Source organism: Somniosus microcephalus, chromosome 16 (assembly GCF_052327205.1).
Source record: "Somniosus microcephalus isolate GS21.2 chromosome 16, FLI_Smic_1.0, whole genome shotgun sequence".
In the NCBI taxonomy this organism is placed as follows: Eukaryota; Metazoa; Chordata; class Chondrichthyes; order Squaliformes; family Somniosidae; genus Somniosus; species Somniosus microcephalus.
Genome location: NC_141002.1, coordinates 39,850,004 through 39,865,062, shown reverse-complemented (window position 1 = coordinate 39,865,062; position 15,059 = coordinate 39,850,004). Strand labels below are relative to the sequence as shown.

At 43.2% G+C, this 15,059-nt stretch overlaps 1 protein-coding gene across 4 annotated transcripts in view; it reads left to right on the top strand.

The window, feature by feature from the left end:
- Window positions 1–15,059, top strand: part of ip6k1 (inositol hexakisphosphate kinase 1) — an 89,268-nt gene that overhangs the window by 19,714 nt on the left and 54,495 nt on the right. For all 4 annotated transcript variants that reach the window (XM_086008850.1, XM_086008849.1, XM_086008851.1 and 1 more), the window contains one exon: window positions 4,655–4,862. In XM_086008850.1, the coding sequence (XP_085864976.1) occupies window positions 4,655–4,862 (208 nt within the window). The remainder of the gene's footprint in view (window positions 1–4,654; window positions 4,863–15,059) is intronic.

Here is a 15,059-nt window from a genome sequence, read left to right as displayed (position 1 = left end):
TCTTCCATTTCCTTATTTGAAATTATAGTTTCTCCTGTCTCAGCCTGTAAGGGACCCACATTTACTTTTGCTAATCTTTTCCTTTTTTCATACCTATAGAAGCTTTTGCAGTCTCTTTTTATGTCTCTCGCTAGTTTACTTTAATATTCTATTTTCCCTTTCTTTATCAATCCTCCCAATCCTCAGGTTTATTACTCTTTTGGCAGCATTATAAGTCTCTTCCTTTGACCTAATACTATCTTTAACTTCTCTTGTTAGTCAGGGTTGAACCACTTTTCCTGTGGGGTTTTTTGTGCCTTAAAGGAATATATATTTGTTGTAAATTATGTATTAATTATTTAAATGCTAGCCATTGCTCGTCCACTGTCATACCTTTTAATGTAGTTTCCCAATCTAACTTGGCTAACTCGCCCCTCATACCTACGTAGTTTGCTTTGTTTAGATTTAAGACTCTCGTTTCGGATTTAACTAAGTCACTTTCCAGCTCAATATAAAAATCTATCATATTATGGTCACTCTTCCCTAAAGGCCCCTTTATTACAAGGTTATTAATTAACCCTTTCTCGTTGCACAATACTAGATCTTAAATAGCCTGTTCCCTAGTTGGTTCCTCAACATACTGATCTAGAAAACTATCTTGCATCCATTCCATGAACTTGTCCTCCACACTATTACTGCAAATTTGGTTTGCCCAGTCTATATGTAGATTAAAGTCCCCCATGATTATTGTATTACCCTTGTTACATGAACCTCCAATTTCCTGAATTATACTCTGCCCTACATTACAACTACTGTTTGGGGGCCTATAAACAACTCCCACCAATGTTTTCTGCCCCTTGTTGATTCTTAGCTCCACCCAAACTGATTCTACTTCTTGATTTTTGGAGCGAAGATCCTTTCTCTCTACTGTCTTTATCCCATCCTTTATTATCAGGGCTACCCCTCTTTTTCCATTTTGCCTATCCCTTCTAAAATTTATGTATCCTGGAATATTTAGTTCCCAACCTTGGTCACATTGCAATCACGTCTCCATTATAGCTATTAGATCAAACCTGTTGATTTCTATCTGCGCTATTCATTCATCTATTTTGTTGTGAATGCTTTGCGCATTCAGATATAGTGCCTTTAGCTTTGACTTATTTCTCTTTTTCCCTAATGTCACCTTAGTCACTGATGCCTTATTACGTTTGTTACTCTCTTTGTCCCTTCCTGACCCACTCTGGTTATTTTTACCCAAAACTCTACTCTGATCTAGAGCCTTGACATTTCTCTCGCTGCTTTTAAATTTACTCTTTCCTGATTCCTCCCGCCTCCCCCATCCTTCATTAGTTTAAAGCCCTGTCTACTGCCCTGGTTATTCGGTTCGCCAGGACACTGGTCTCAGCCCGGTTTAAATGGAGTCCGTCCCAACGGAACAGCTCCCTCTTTCCCCAGTACTGGAGGCAGTGCCCCATGAACCAAAACCCCTTCCTCCCACACCGCTCTTTGAGCCACGCATTTAAACCTCTAATCTATTTGCTCCTATGCCAGTTTGCGCGTGGCTCCAGTAACAATCCAGAGATTATTACCTTTTGAGGTTCTGCTTTTTAATTTGGATCCTAGCTCCTCAAACTCCCTCAGCAGAACCTCGTTCCTAGTTTCCTACGTGGACCACGACAACTGGATCATCCCCCTCCCAAGTTCTTCTCCAGCCGCGAGGAGATGTCTTTAATTTGACTTAGGATGTGCCTATTTACTCCAAACATATGTTATAGCTTTAAAGGCCATACCAGGTTAAACAGCAGAATATGGCATTGGACGTCAGATGGTATAGTGATTCTCTCATTATAAAACAGCATCACGTCTGATGAGCCATGCCACAGGTGATCTGCTTGTCTCCTACAAGAGAAGGGAAAGAAAATAAATTGATTCTACGCATTGAAGCTTCCCAAACTATTGAGCGTGTAATAGATGGGTTTAGTACATTTAGAAAAAGACTAACTTTGCCCTCGCCAGCAGGAAAACTTGTTCTAGAAAAGGTTCCCAAGTACACGTAATCCAATGCTAATCTGATTAACCTGAAGGAAGCTGCTTGTGCCAAAGCTTGGAAGACTGTCAATAAACAATACTTTAAGGAATGAACATTCCACAACATTAGCAGCTGCCTCCCTTTCTTCAGCTTCTCAAGTGGCTGTTGACATCACTGTGGATGTCGACAAACACACTAATCTGCCAGATTCTGGGAGTTGGTTGAATGAACTCGAATTGAAAACACTGTGACCTTTCCTGTCCAGACTCTGGCTGTGACTAAAGCAGCCATGTATAAACTGGGGTATTAATAGCTCTCAGCACGCAGGGAGCTGATTATAAAGACCTGTTTACAAATTAAGAGTCTGAAGGAGACAATTAAATCACACGTTCCCATTGCTACCAGTTATTTTGAAGAATATTCTGATCTTTTTATAATGTCATGAAGTACTGAATTGTTACATTGGCCGTCACCTAGGCCACTTTTACTCACTACCTTTTGTTGAGGGCTGCAATCATAGTCTGAGGAATGTGCATCACAGACTGAGTGGACTCCCAGCAGTCTGCAACTCTGCACACAATGGGCGCCTGCTCACTCATACCCTGACAGCCAGCTGCTGAGTGGAGGCTGGCCACTTCCCACCAGAAAGAGGGTATAAAAGAAACTCGGATCCCTAGTTAAAAAGCTCTACTTTAATTACGGATTTCCAAGGTGCTAGGGTCACCCTGCCTCCTATAAACATTCTCTTGCCTTTTTCTGGAGAAAGACAGATTCATCACTGAATCTCAGCTACCTCAACACCCACTCCAGCTATAAATGGAGCCCACTTAGAACAATTTAGAGATTCTAGTCACTCTATTTTCTAGTTCTACACCAACCTTTAATGACACAGGTATCAGAGTTAGAATTAAGTATTAAAGAGAATTAATTCATTTGGAGTCTTGCCCTGACCATCCCAAATTTAGATTATATGAATTTGTGCTATTTGAGGCCTGTGTGAGGGGAGAACAATCAACTGGCGTGCAAGTGATTCTGGTGTGTAATCACCATGAGAGTGCAAGTGAATCGGGTGTGTAATCACCATGAGAGTGCAAGTGAATCGGGTGTGTAATCACCATGAGAGTGCAAGTGAATTGGGTGTGTATTCACCTTTAGTGTACTAGGGATGATAGATGTCAAGTAGAAATTAAGTGTCATATATGTGCCGAGGGGCACGTTCTCTCCCTCGCTCTATGACAGATGCATCCTATTTCAAGCAGTGTGACTTTTTGTCGCCTCCAGTGCTGTCCTCACCAGCTTCCCCAGCTCTGCTCTAAACATGATTCATCCAAAGCTCAGTGCCTAGCATTGTTTACTGTACAAAGTGCCAGTTGCCCATTGTCCCTGCCCCCCAGCATATCAACTTCAAATCCCTCGAGGGCATGGCTGTGCCCTGCCTCTGCAACCCTACATCCCAGATCGCACCCTGTACTTTTCCAGTTCCAGTCTACTGTACACCCCAGCCCACTTCACCATTGGTGGCAGAACCTGCAGCCTGACTTCTATTTCTTGCTTGGCTTGCTTTGTGAAGCTTCTTGACCCGCTTTATTAAGTAATTTCATGATCACCGTACTGTCAGACCACCTTTTGCACCAACTGATCAGTGTCTGCTGGCAAGGACTGATTTTATTATGGTCCAGTTTGGAAAGCCTTGGCAATCGGTAATGTAGAGAGTAACACTGAGATTAAAGTTCCCTGTGTTGCACATTATAAACACGTGCCCGGTGTATATTACAGCGCTTCTCATGTGGATGATGAGGCACGGCTGCTTGTGAATGCGCTTTACTATTGGGTTTCCAAGAGACCTCGGGAGGCAAAATGCATGCAGCAGCAAACCGGCACTGCTGTTTTCATTCTCCACAGATGCTGCCTGACCTGCTGAGTGTGTTCCAGCATTTTCTGTTTTTATTTCAGATTTCCAGCATCCATAGTATGTTTTGTTTTTGTTTATTAAACCAGAGGTCGTCATCTGATGCTTTAGATGCACGTACAGGAAACTTTCGTTTATTCTGAGGTTAAATGTCCGGAAAGCTCTATCCACTGGCAAAATTCAGGAATCGGTTCAGAAAAGTTTTTTTTCTTTTCGTTGCTTTTTTTCTGCAGTCGTGGCTCTGCAAGGTCTAGCTGAAGCTGTTGCTTAGCTACAGAGACGTTTGCAAGCTACGCCGACTGTTTTGAAGCTGTTGCTAAGCAACAGGCTTTGTTGCTTCACACGGAGCTCAGAAGCTCCGTATGTTTTAACATTAGCGCTGGTTTCTACGGCAGTTTTGATGGGACGGCACCAGCTCGGTCCCGTCCGTGCTGGATACCAGAAAGTTTCCTGTATTCACTTATTTTGCACTTGCTTTCTCAAGGAAATTAGATAGTGGAAATGAATTCAGATGCTGTTTGTGTTGCTACAGCAGCTGAATTCCATTTGCCAATGGAAAGGTTACCTTGGGATTGGTACTGCTGTGTTCTGGGAGCGTGTTCTGAATAGGCAACAATCATGAACACTTTGGACAGTTCACAAATAGAACAGTGCATGAAGTTGTATAACGCATCGTTAATGGATACATTTATACGACTGAACTTGCTAGCTTGTTAAATACTGATGTTCCTATCCAGGTGTTGTGTTGGTGTGTTTCGAAGGAGGTCGTGATGGTTACATTAACCTGGTTGCGTACCCATACGTCGAAAGTGAAGGTTTGGAGCAGGATGAGGTTCAAGAAAGGGAGCAACCTCGCAGGAAACATTCACGGAGAAGCCTTTACCGGTCAACTAGTGGCAGCGAGCACCTGATCCAGAAGGAAGATTCTGACAACACGGACAACAGGTAGGCAGAGCGGTTTCAGGTGCCTGTACGTGTGCTTCAGTGTGGATAGTGTTAGTAACCTCATCAAGGGCCACAGTTCTAACCAATGTTTTGCTCGAGAGAAACTCTCGGCTGGGGGGGGGGGGGTGCGGGTGGGGCTGGATCTATACCTATACCTGTGATTCCCCGTACAGTGAACACCAGATCTCAGTCATATCACTGTTTGCAGTTGTCACGGGGAGATTAGGCCCGACCTGCAGGAAGAAGAGTGCACTATAGGACCAATAGTTCTATTTTAATAGGGCCCTTTTATTTGCTCATTGGATGCTCGGATAGCTTTGCTTCCCAGTAACATAGCCATGCCTTTTGTTGGTGTGCAAGAAAAGGAGAGAACAGCACCGAATCCCAGGAATCCAGAGTTAGGGCGACAGTGAATGGAGGGCCACAGGCTCTCTGAACTGCAATTGTGCCAAGGACTACAGCCGGATCCAGGCCATATTGAATATCGCAGCATTATATGATCCGTATCCTGTTCAGTTCCTTTGTTACAGTTAGAATGTTGCATCAGCCTTTGAGCACTCTAATCGAGTGTTAACGAGGATTGTTCTGGGGTAAACCGTTTTCTCTCTGCAGCTATCTCTGGGGTTCTGACAAAGCAGTTATTCAGTCTATCACAAGAGGCATCAAATTACTGGAGAAACCATATTCAAAGAGGTCTAGGCTGGTTGGAGCTCCGGAATAAAAGTTCCAGCATTTCATTTCATGCTGTAATTTTGATGCATTGAATCTCAAAAATGACTGAATTGTCTTACTGCTCCCAATTGGCAAACTGTATCTGAAACCTGGTTTTGAGCAGGCTTTGAGTTGTGGGTTATTTTTTTATCAAATTTGTAAAAAAAAATAATAATAAATTGGACTGGAAAGCAATAAAGGAAGTCATTCTGCCTGTTGTGTTGTAAGGAGCATCTGTCCGTATTTCTGGAGCTGGTGACATGGGAGGGGGGCCTATCCTAGCAAACCAGTGTGGATTCTAAAATCATATGAAGTGGAAAGTGAAGTGCCCTTCAGAACAAATATTAAAATGAAGAGCTAATAAAGAATTTCCTGTTGCTTTTTAATGGTGACTGTGATCTTGATTTATAGTACTTGCTACCGTCTGCAGTGGCTGTACAGCTTCTTGGGTGTGAAAATGACGCAACAGGACATGATTGCCTAGAAGTTGCTGTTGTTGATATTAGTGGGCAATCGCTTAATATGCTTGTATGACTTTTCTCTGTTCACTCTTCTAACAGGCATTAACTTGGTTCTCTAAAACCTTTTAAATTAACAGCAGAGGAGTCATAGAAATATGTCAAGTGTTTCCCTACTTACATCACCTCCAGTAATTCCTGGTGTTGTATGTCATCATCTGTTTTTGCAGACCTGTCCAGCTGCTGCTTGCACACAGATGTGGTGACATGCCAGCTAAGGGCCTGTTGTGTCGTACCTGCTCCCTGTTGGATTTCTTTAATCCCATTGCACCTCCAAGGTCAGAGGGAGATTTTCTCGGTTTCTAACCAAGGGATAAGTGACAGTCCTTCCATCTGTGCTTTCACAATTAAAATGGCTTTGCCTTGAATCATCTGTGAACGGAATTGTGCTGTAAATAGCACGCACAGGAACAGTAATTTGTTACTTAGGATTTTCACTGGAGCTAATCGGGATCACCTCTAATCGCAGTGTCAGCGCTGGCTCAGTGGTAAGACTCACCGCCAAGTCAGAGGTCATGGGTTCAAACCCCACTCTGCAGACCTGAGCACATGATCTAGGCTGACACTTCAGTGCAGTACTGAGGGAGTGCTGCACTGTGGGAGGTACTGTCTTCTGGATGAGACGTTAAACCAAGCTGCCCCCTGAGGTGGATGTAAAGATCCAATGGCACTATTTGAAGAACAGGGAACTTCTCCCCGATGTCCTGGCCAATATTTATCCCTCAACCAACATCACAAACCGATTATCTGATCATTAACATATATGCTGTTTGTGAGATCTTGCTGAGCACAAATTGGCTGCCTACATTACAACAATGACTACACTTTAAAAGTACTTTATTGGCTGCGAAGCACTTTGGGAAGACATGAGGTCATGAAAGGATCTATAGAAATTCAAGTCCTTTCAGGCTGGAGATACGTGTTTGAAATACATGTATGTCTGTAAACAACACAACGTAATGACTACTTTTTGTTTTAATATTGTGACTCCTTCTCAAACTTGCCCAATGAGGAGAAGCACGTCTTAAAGTCAGTTAGGACTGGGATTCAAACAACACCTTGCATTTTAATATGGTCTACCGAAATCTCCCTGAATCGTATTTATTTTTTATCTAATCCTAATGATTTCAAGCACATATGGCAAGACAACAACAATAACTTGCATTTATATGTGCCTTTAAAGAAGTAAAATTTCACAGGAGTGTTATCAAACAAAACTTAACACCGAACCATATAAGGAGACACTAGGACAGATGACCAAAAGCTTGGTCAAAGAGGTAGGTATTTAAGGAGGAGATAGAGGCAGAGAGGTTTAGGGAGGAAAGCTTGGGGCCTAGATAGCTGAAAGCACGGCCGCCAATGGTGGAGCGATGGAAATCAGGCATGCACAAGAGGCCAGAATTGAAGGAACGCAGAGTTCTCAAAGGGTTGTAGGGCAGGAGGAGGTTATAGGGATAGGAAGGGGCGAAGCCATGATGGAGGGATTTGAAAACAAGGATGAGAATTTTAAATTTGAGGTGTTGTTGCACCAGGAGTCGATGTAGTATAACTAGGGAGTCAGCTCCGCTTGGAAGTTGAGAAAACCACACGTAAAACCAAGAGGTGCAAGACTATCTCCAGGCAGTAATCATAACACTGCTTGGGTTTCACACTGAGTGCAGTAAACTCCAGCCCAACTTTAAATGGTGATTCAATGGACAACCTGGGAACTCTTTGAATTTAATTTTCAATGTTGGTTACTGGAAGGGGACAGCCCTCACTCCCTCCCGCTCATGCTCTTCGAACATTAAAATTTAACCATCTGGCAGAATGCTGTTTTGGGCATGAGTCATAATGGTTGTTTGCTGGCTGCACCTTGCACTATAGAGGTACCAGTCTGAGACCAGGACATGTAGACCCACCATCAGTTTGAGTTTAGATCAGGGGTAAGAGGTGACAGTGCAAGAATGATTTTGATCCAGTATTATATGATGACGTAGGATGAATTGAGTTGACCAGTGATCTTAATTTCCCACAGGAGAGTAAGTAGCATCTGTTCTAATGTTTGAGTTTGCCTTGTTAGCCCAGTGTCATCCTAATATTGCAGAGGCACTTCTATTTGAGCGTATTTAAAATTATTCAGTGATTCGAATGAAGCAACTTTAAGGTAACAGGAGTAGACCATACCCCCACGCCTGCCTCAACTGAGATCAGCTAAATCAGCCTAGACTGAGGATTCGACCTTCCTTGTCTGTATGACTCAAAATCGCACAAAAACAACTTGTACAGGAAACTCTTTGGTATACGGGACCGCCGTGTTGCCGGTTGATCAAAAATTCCGGATGACGGAGAGGGTGATCTACCGAGACTATTTTTAACAAAGAAAATTTTTTTAAAAATCAAGAAATATGCAGTATACAGTAATTAGGTACTCGCCTACAGAAGGTTGTTAAATGGATGGTGGAAGATGCTTGATTAAGTACAGTACTGCCAGTTGAGGGTAATCCATAACTCTTTAATTACTTAACAGTAAAACAAAACTTATAAACGAATGTACAGAACAGATTCTTCAGGCACTTCCACTGCTTCAACTCTTTTGGAAGCTTTCCTAAACATGTCCCGGATGTCTGCTTGCTTAGTGGACTCTTGCCTTTTTTGTAGAAAGGTGGAATGCAGAATATGGAGGTGCATAACTTCTTGGGCAGAGTGGCAAGGCTGCCTTTCAGCAAATTTGAGGAATGAAGCAAATCCTTCTGCAGCTTTAGCCCAAGAAATCATCTCTTCAGAAATCTCATCCTCTTCACTTTCCATCTCACTTTCCTTTTCTTTCTTTGGATTCAAAACATTCTCAATTATTTCATCATCACTTAGCATATGCACAACAGCAACTTCTCTATCTGCATCAACCCACTGCTCAATATCACTTTCACTGAGGTGATGTAGAGGGTTTGCTGGGCCTACATTTTTCACCATGCCAGCCATTTCCATTATTGTACTCCTCTTGGGACGATCATTGAACCCATGAAATTCCTCCTCTGAAGAAGAACCTTCAGCAAACATTACAGAAGGCCACAGTTTGCGCCAGGCTTGTCTCAAAGTGTGACCTTTCACCAAGTTCAAGGAAAATGCAGCATTAAAGATGGCATCTTTAAGATTGTATTCCTTCTGAAATGCATGAATATTGTTATCTTGGCTTATCAGTTTACGTAGGAAGTCTTTCTTGTAATGACATTTGAGATTTTGGATAACGCCCTGGTCCATGGGTTGTATGAGAGAAGTTACATTTGGTGGCAAATAAATGGAGAAAATATTTCCCGAAACCAACTCGGATTCATGTGGATGGGCTCTACAATTATCAAGCAATAAAATGCATTTGCTATCTTCAGGTTTCCCTATTTTATGGAAATGTTCCCTTGCAGATGGAACAAAAATATGATGGAACCAATTAAAAAAGATTTCCTTATCCATCCAAGCATTTCTTTGAGCTTTGTACTCAACAGGTAAGTGCCTCACATTTTTAAATGCACGGGGATTTTTATACAAGAAGTTTAACCCGGTATGATCCAGCAGCGTTCGCACATGTTGGCACGGTTACACAAATAACCTCCCAGAGATGTCGGGGAACATAGGGTCTGATGAAAGGGTGGAACTGAAAGAAATCAGTATTTGTAGGGAAATGGTGTTAAGGAAATTGATGGGATTGAAGGCCGATAAATCACCAGGGCCTGATAATCTACATCCTAGGGTACTTAAGGAAGTGGCCCTAGAAATAGTAGATGCATTGCTGATCATCTTCCAACATTCGATGGAATCTGGAACAGTACCCATGGATTGGAGGGTAGCTAATATTACCCCACTATTGAAAAAAGTTGGTAGAGAGAAAACGGGGAATTACATAAGTCTGACATCAGTAGTGGGGAAAATGCTAGAGTCCATTATAAAAGATGTAATAGCAGAGCACTTGGAAAACAGTGACAGGATCGGACAAAGTCAACATGGATTTGCAAAGGGTAAATCGTGCTTGACTAATCTACTGGAATTTTTTGAGGATGTAACTGGTAAAATAGATAAGGGCGAACCAGTGGATGTGGTGTATTTGGTCTTTCAGAAGGCTTTCGATAAGGTCCCGCCTAAGAGATTAGCGTGTAAAGTTAAGGCACATGGGATTGGGGGCAAGGTACTGACTTGGATAGAGAACTGGTTGGCAGACAGAAAGCAGAGAGTTGGAATAAACAGGTCTTTTTCCGAGTGGCAGGCAGTGACTAGTGGGGTACCGCAGGGATCGGTCCTTGGACCTCAGCTGTTCACAATATATATTAATGATCTAGACAAGGGAACTAGATGTAATATCTCCAAATCTGCAGATGACACAAAACTGTGAGGAGGATGCCGAGAAACTCCAGGATGATTTGGACAGGTTGGGTGATTGGGCAGCAGCATGGCAGATGCAATATAACGTGGGTAAATGTGAGGTTATCCACTTTGGTAGCAAAAACAGGAAGGCAGATTATTATCTGAATGGCAATAGAGAAGGGGAAGTGCAACGAGACCTGGGTGTCCTTGTGCACCAGTCGCTGAAGGTAAGCATGCAGGTGCAGCAGGCGGTTAAGAAGGCAAATGGTATGTTGGCCTTCGTAGCGAGAGGGTTTGAGTACAGGAACAAGGATGCCTTGCTGCAGTTGTACAGGGCCTTGGTGAGACCACATGTTGAGTATTGTGTGCAGTTTTGGTCGCTTTATCTGAGGAAGGATGTTCTTGCCATGGAAGGAGTTCAGCGAAGATTCACCAGGCTGATACCTGGGATGGCAGGAATGACTTAGGAGGAGAGATTGGATCGATTGGGCTTGTACTCGCTGTAGTTTAGAAGAATGAGAGGAGATCTCATCGAAACTTATAAAATTCTAAGGACTAGACAGACTAGATGCTGGAAGGATGTTCCCGATGGTCGGGGAGTCCAGAACCAGGGGTCACAGTCTAAGGATAAGGGGTAGGCCATTTAGGACAGAAATGAGGAATTTCTTCACCCAGAGAGTGGTGAACCTGTGGAATTCTCTACCACAGAAGGCAGTAGAGGCCAATTCATTAAATATATTCAAGAAGGAGTTGGATATATTTCTTCAGGCTAAAGGGATCAAGGGGTATGGGGAGAAAGCAGGGACCAGGTACTGAATTTGGATGATCAGCTATGATCACGTTGAATGGCGGAGCAGGCTCGAGGGGCCGAATGGCCTACTCCTGCTCCTATCTTCTATGTTTACACGATCTTTATTTTTCTTGTAACCTGAAGCATTAGCCTCACTAGCCCCAGCAAGCGTTGATTCTGGCAAAAACCTCCATAATAAGCCAGTTTCATCGGCATTGTATATCTGTGCTGGCGACAAATCATGTTGCTGCACAATCCGATTGAAATAATCGCAGTATTGTTCTGCGGCGTCGTGATCAGCTAATTTCTTCTCCCTGGAAATATCGAGTTGTCGTATCCCGTGCCGTAACTTGAAGCACGTTAGCCATCCCTCGGAGAAAGCGCACTTGTCAGTGAGCTCCATCTTTACGTAGAAATCCTTCGCTTTCTCGATTAGCATGGATCCGGAAAATGGAACACCCTCTGAACACTTAAGAGAAAATCACTCATAAAGCACAGTATCCAGCTCTTCAAGCTTAGGCTTACGAAGCGTACGCCGTTTCTCTACACTCTTAGATGTCTCCGAGCTTGAATAAAACTTGAGCAGCTTATCCTTCTGCAATTTGATGGCGTAGATTGTTGACAAACCGATTTTGAATTCATTCATAATGTTGATATGCTTCTCTCCCCTTTCTAGCCGTTGGCATATGTCGATTTTCTGTTTTAAAGTTAACACCACTCTCTTTTGCTTGGACCAACTTTTGGGATTTCCATAGTGCAATGCAATGACTACTGGCAGCATGAGAGACACACAGTACAGGAAACTTTTTTTTATCTGGCAGGGACGGGACCGACGTGGTGCCGGTTCATCAAAAATTCCGGATAACCGAACGCTATAGTAAAAGATTGGGAGAGCTGACAGCTCTGTATAAAGCAACAAACCCTGTTGCTTAGCAACAACTGTAGAACAATGGCCACAAGTTCCAAGCGTCTCTAGTTTAGCAACAGCTGCAGCCACACCCTTGCACAGCAACAGATGGAAGAAGGCAAATACAATATGAAGTAAAACCTACTCCTGAATTTTGCCGGTTAACCGAGATTTCCGGTTATTTAGGTGCCGGTAAATCGAAAGTTTCCTGTACCCCTGTAAAATGGCGGATCAGAAGAGACTACTGGCAGCGCGGGAGAGTCAGACTCCTGTTACAGGGGTATTGAGGTGTTCCGACTTCTGACAGCACCAAGAAGCCAAGTAGTAGCAGTTTGGAGAACTACCCCCACTGACTGAGTCTCCCGCGGTGGTCGAGATAGACTCGGCAACATTTCCGGTTATTGAGGTGCTGTTTTCGGAGTGAGAATTTTGCCGGTTAATAGAGAATTCCGGATATTTAGGTGCCATTTAAGCGAGAGTTTCCTGTTTTTATATAGCGCCTAATAAAACGTCCCACGACACGTCACAGGAGCGTTATCAAACAAAATTTGACACCGAGCCACATAGGAGATACTAGGCAGATGACCAAAAGCTTGGTCAAAGAGGTAAGGTTTAAGGAGTATCTTGAAAGAAAGAGACGGAGAGGTTACGGGAGGGAATTCCAGAACCTGCGACCTAGGCAACTGGAAGCATGGCCGCCCATGGTGGAGCGATTAAAATTGGGGATGCTCAAAAGGCCAGAATTGGAGGAGCGCGGAGATCTCAAAGGGTTGTTGGGCTGGAGGAGGTTACAGAGATGAGATGGGGCGAGGCCATGATGGAGGGATTTGAAAACGATGAGAATTTTAAAATCGAGGCGTTGCTTAACATAACATAAGAAATAGGAGAAGGAGTAGGCCAATCGGCCCCTCGAGCCCGCTCCGCCATTCAATAAGATCATGGCTGATCTGATCCTAACCGCCAATCTACTATCACTGAACCATCTCCTGAATCTAACAGAATTAGACACACGAAATAGGAGCAGGATCAGGCTACATGGCCCCTGGGCCCGCTCCGCTACCCACAGGGCCATGACCGATCCGAACCTAGACTCATGTCCAAATTCCTGCCCGTTCCCGATAACCCTTTATTCCCTTTACTGCTAGGAAACTCTATTTCTGTTTTAAATTTATGTAATGATGTAGCTTCTACAGCTTTTTGGGGCAGCATATTCCATGGAGCTACCACCCTCTGAGTGAAGTAGTTCCTCCTCATCTCAGTTTTGAAAGAGCAGCCCCTTATTCTAAGACTATGCCCCCTAGTTCTAGTTTCACCCATCATCGGGAACATCCTCCCCGCATCCACCCGATCCAACCCCTTCACAATCTTATATGTTTCAATAAGATCACCTCTCATTCTTCTGAACTCCAATGAGTAGAGTCCCAATCTACTCACCCTCTCCTCATATGTCCACCCCCTCATCCCCGGGATTAACCGAGTGAACCTTCTTTGTACTGACTCGAGAGCAAGTATGTCCTTTCTTAAGTATGGACACCAAAACTGTATGCAGTATTCCAGGTGCGGCCTCACCAATACCTTGTACAACTGAAGCAATACCTTCCTATTTTTATATTCTATCCCCCTAACAATGAAAGCCAACATTCCATTGGCCTTCTTAGTCACTTGCTGCACCTGCATACTAACCTTTTGAGTTTCGTGCACCAGGACACCCAGATCCCTTTGTACTTCAGTACTCTCCAGTTTCTTGCCATTAAGATAATAACTTGCTCTACGATTTTTCCTGCCAAAGTGCATAACCTCACACTTTCCAGTATTGTATTCCATCTGCCAAATCTCTGCCCACTTACTTAGCCTGTCTATGTCCCCTTGCAGGTTTTTTATGTCCTCACTCACTACTTTCCCTCCCATCTTAGTATCATCTGCAAACTTTGATATGTTACACTCGGTCCCCTCCTCCAAATCGTTAATATAGATTGTAAAGAGTTGGGGACCCAGCACTGACCCCTGTGGAACACCACTAGTTACTGATTGCCAGTCCGAGAATGAACCATTTATCCCAACTCTCTGCCTTCTGTTAGATAGCCAATCCTCTATCCATGCCAGAATATTACCCCCAATCCCGTGATTTTTTATCTTAAGCAATAATCTTTTGTGTGGCACCTTGTCAAATGCCTTTTGGAAGTCTAAATACACTACGTCCACTGGTTCCCCTTTATCCACCCTATATGTTACTTCCTCAAAGAACTCCAGCAAATTTGTCAAACATGACTTCCCCTTCATAAAACCATGCTGACTTTGTCCTATTAAATTATGATTATCCAAATGTCCTGTTACTGTCTCCTTAATAATGGACTCCAAAATTTTACCTACCACAGATGTTAGGCTAACCGGTCTATAGTTTCCAGCCTTCTGTCTACTGCCCTTTTTAAATAAGGGCGTTACATTAGCAGTTTTCCAGTCTGCCGGGACCTTTGCTGATTCCAGGGAGTTTTGGAAAATTATTACCAATGCATCCACAATCCCTACCGCCACTTCCCTCAAGACCCTAGGATGTAAGCCATCAGGTCCAGGTGATTTATCCGCCTTGAGTCCCATTATTTTACCGAGTACCACTTCCTTAGTGATTTTGATCGTGTTTAGCTCCTCCCCCCCCACCTATAGCCCCCTGTTTGTCCAGTTATGGGATATTCTTAGTGTCCTCTACTGTAAAGACTGATACAAAATATTCATTCAGTGTTTTTGCCATCTCCATATTTCCCACCATTAATTTCCCAGTCTCATCCTCTAAGGGACCAACATTTACTTTAGCCACCCTTTTTCTTTTTATATAACTATAAAAACTCTTACTATCTGTTTTTATATTTTTTGCTAATTTACTTTCATAATCTATCTTCCCTTTCTTAATCAATCTTTTTGTTACTTTTTGCTGTCTATTAAAG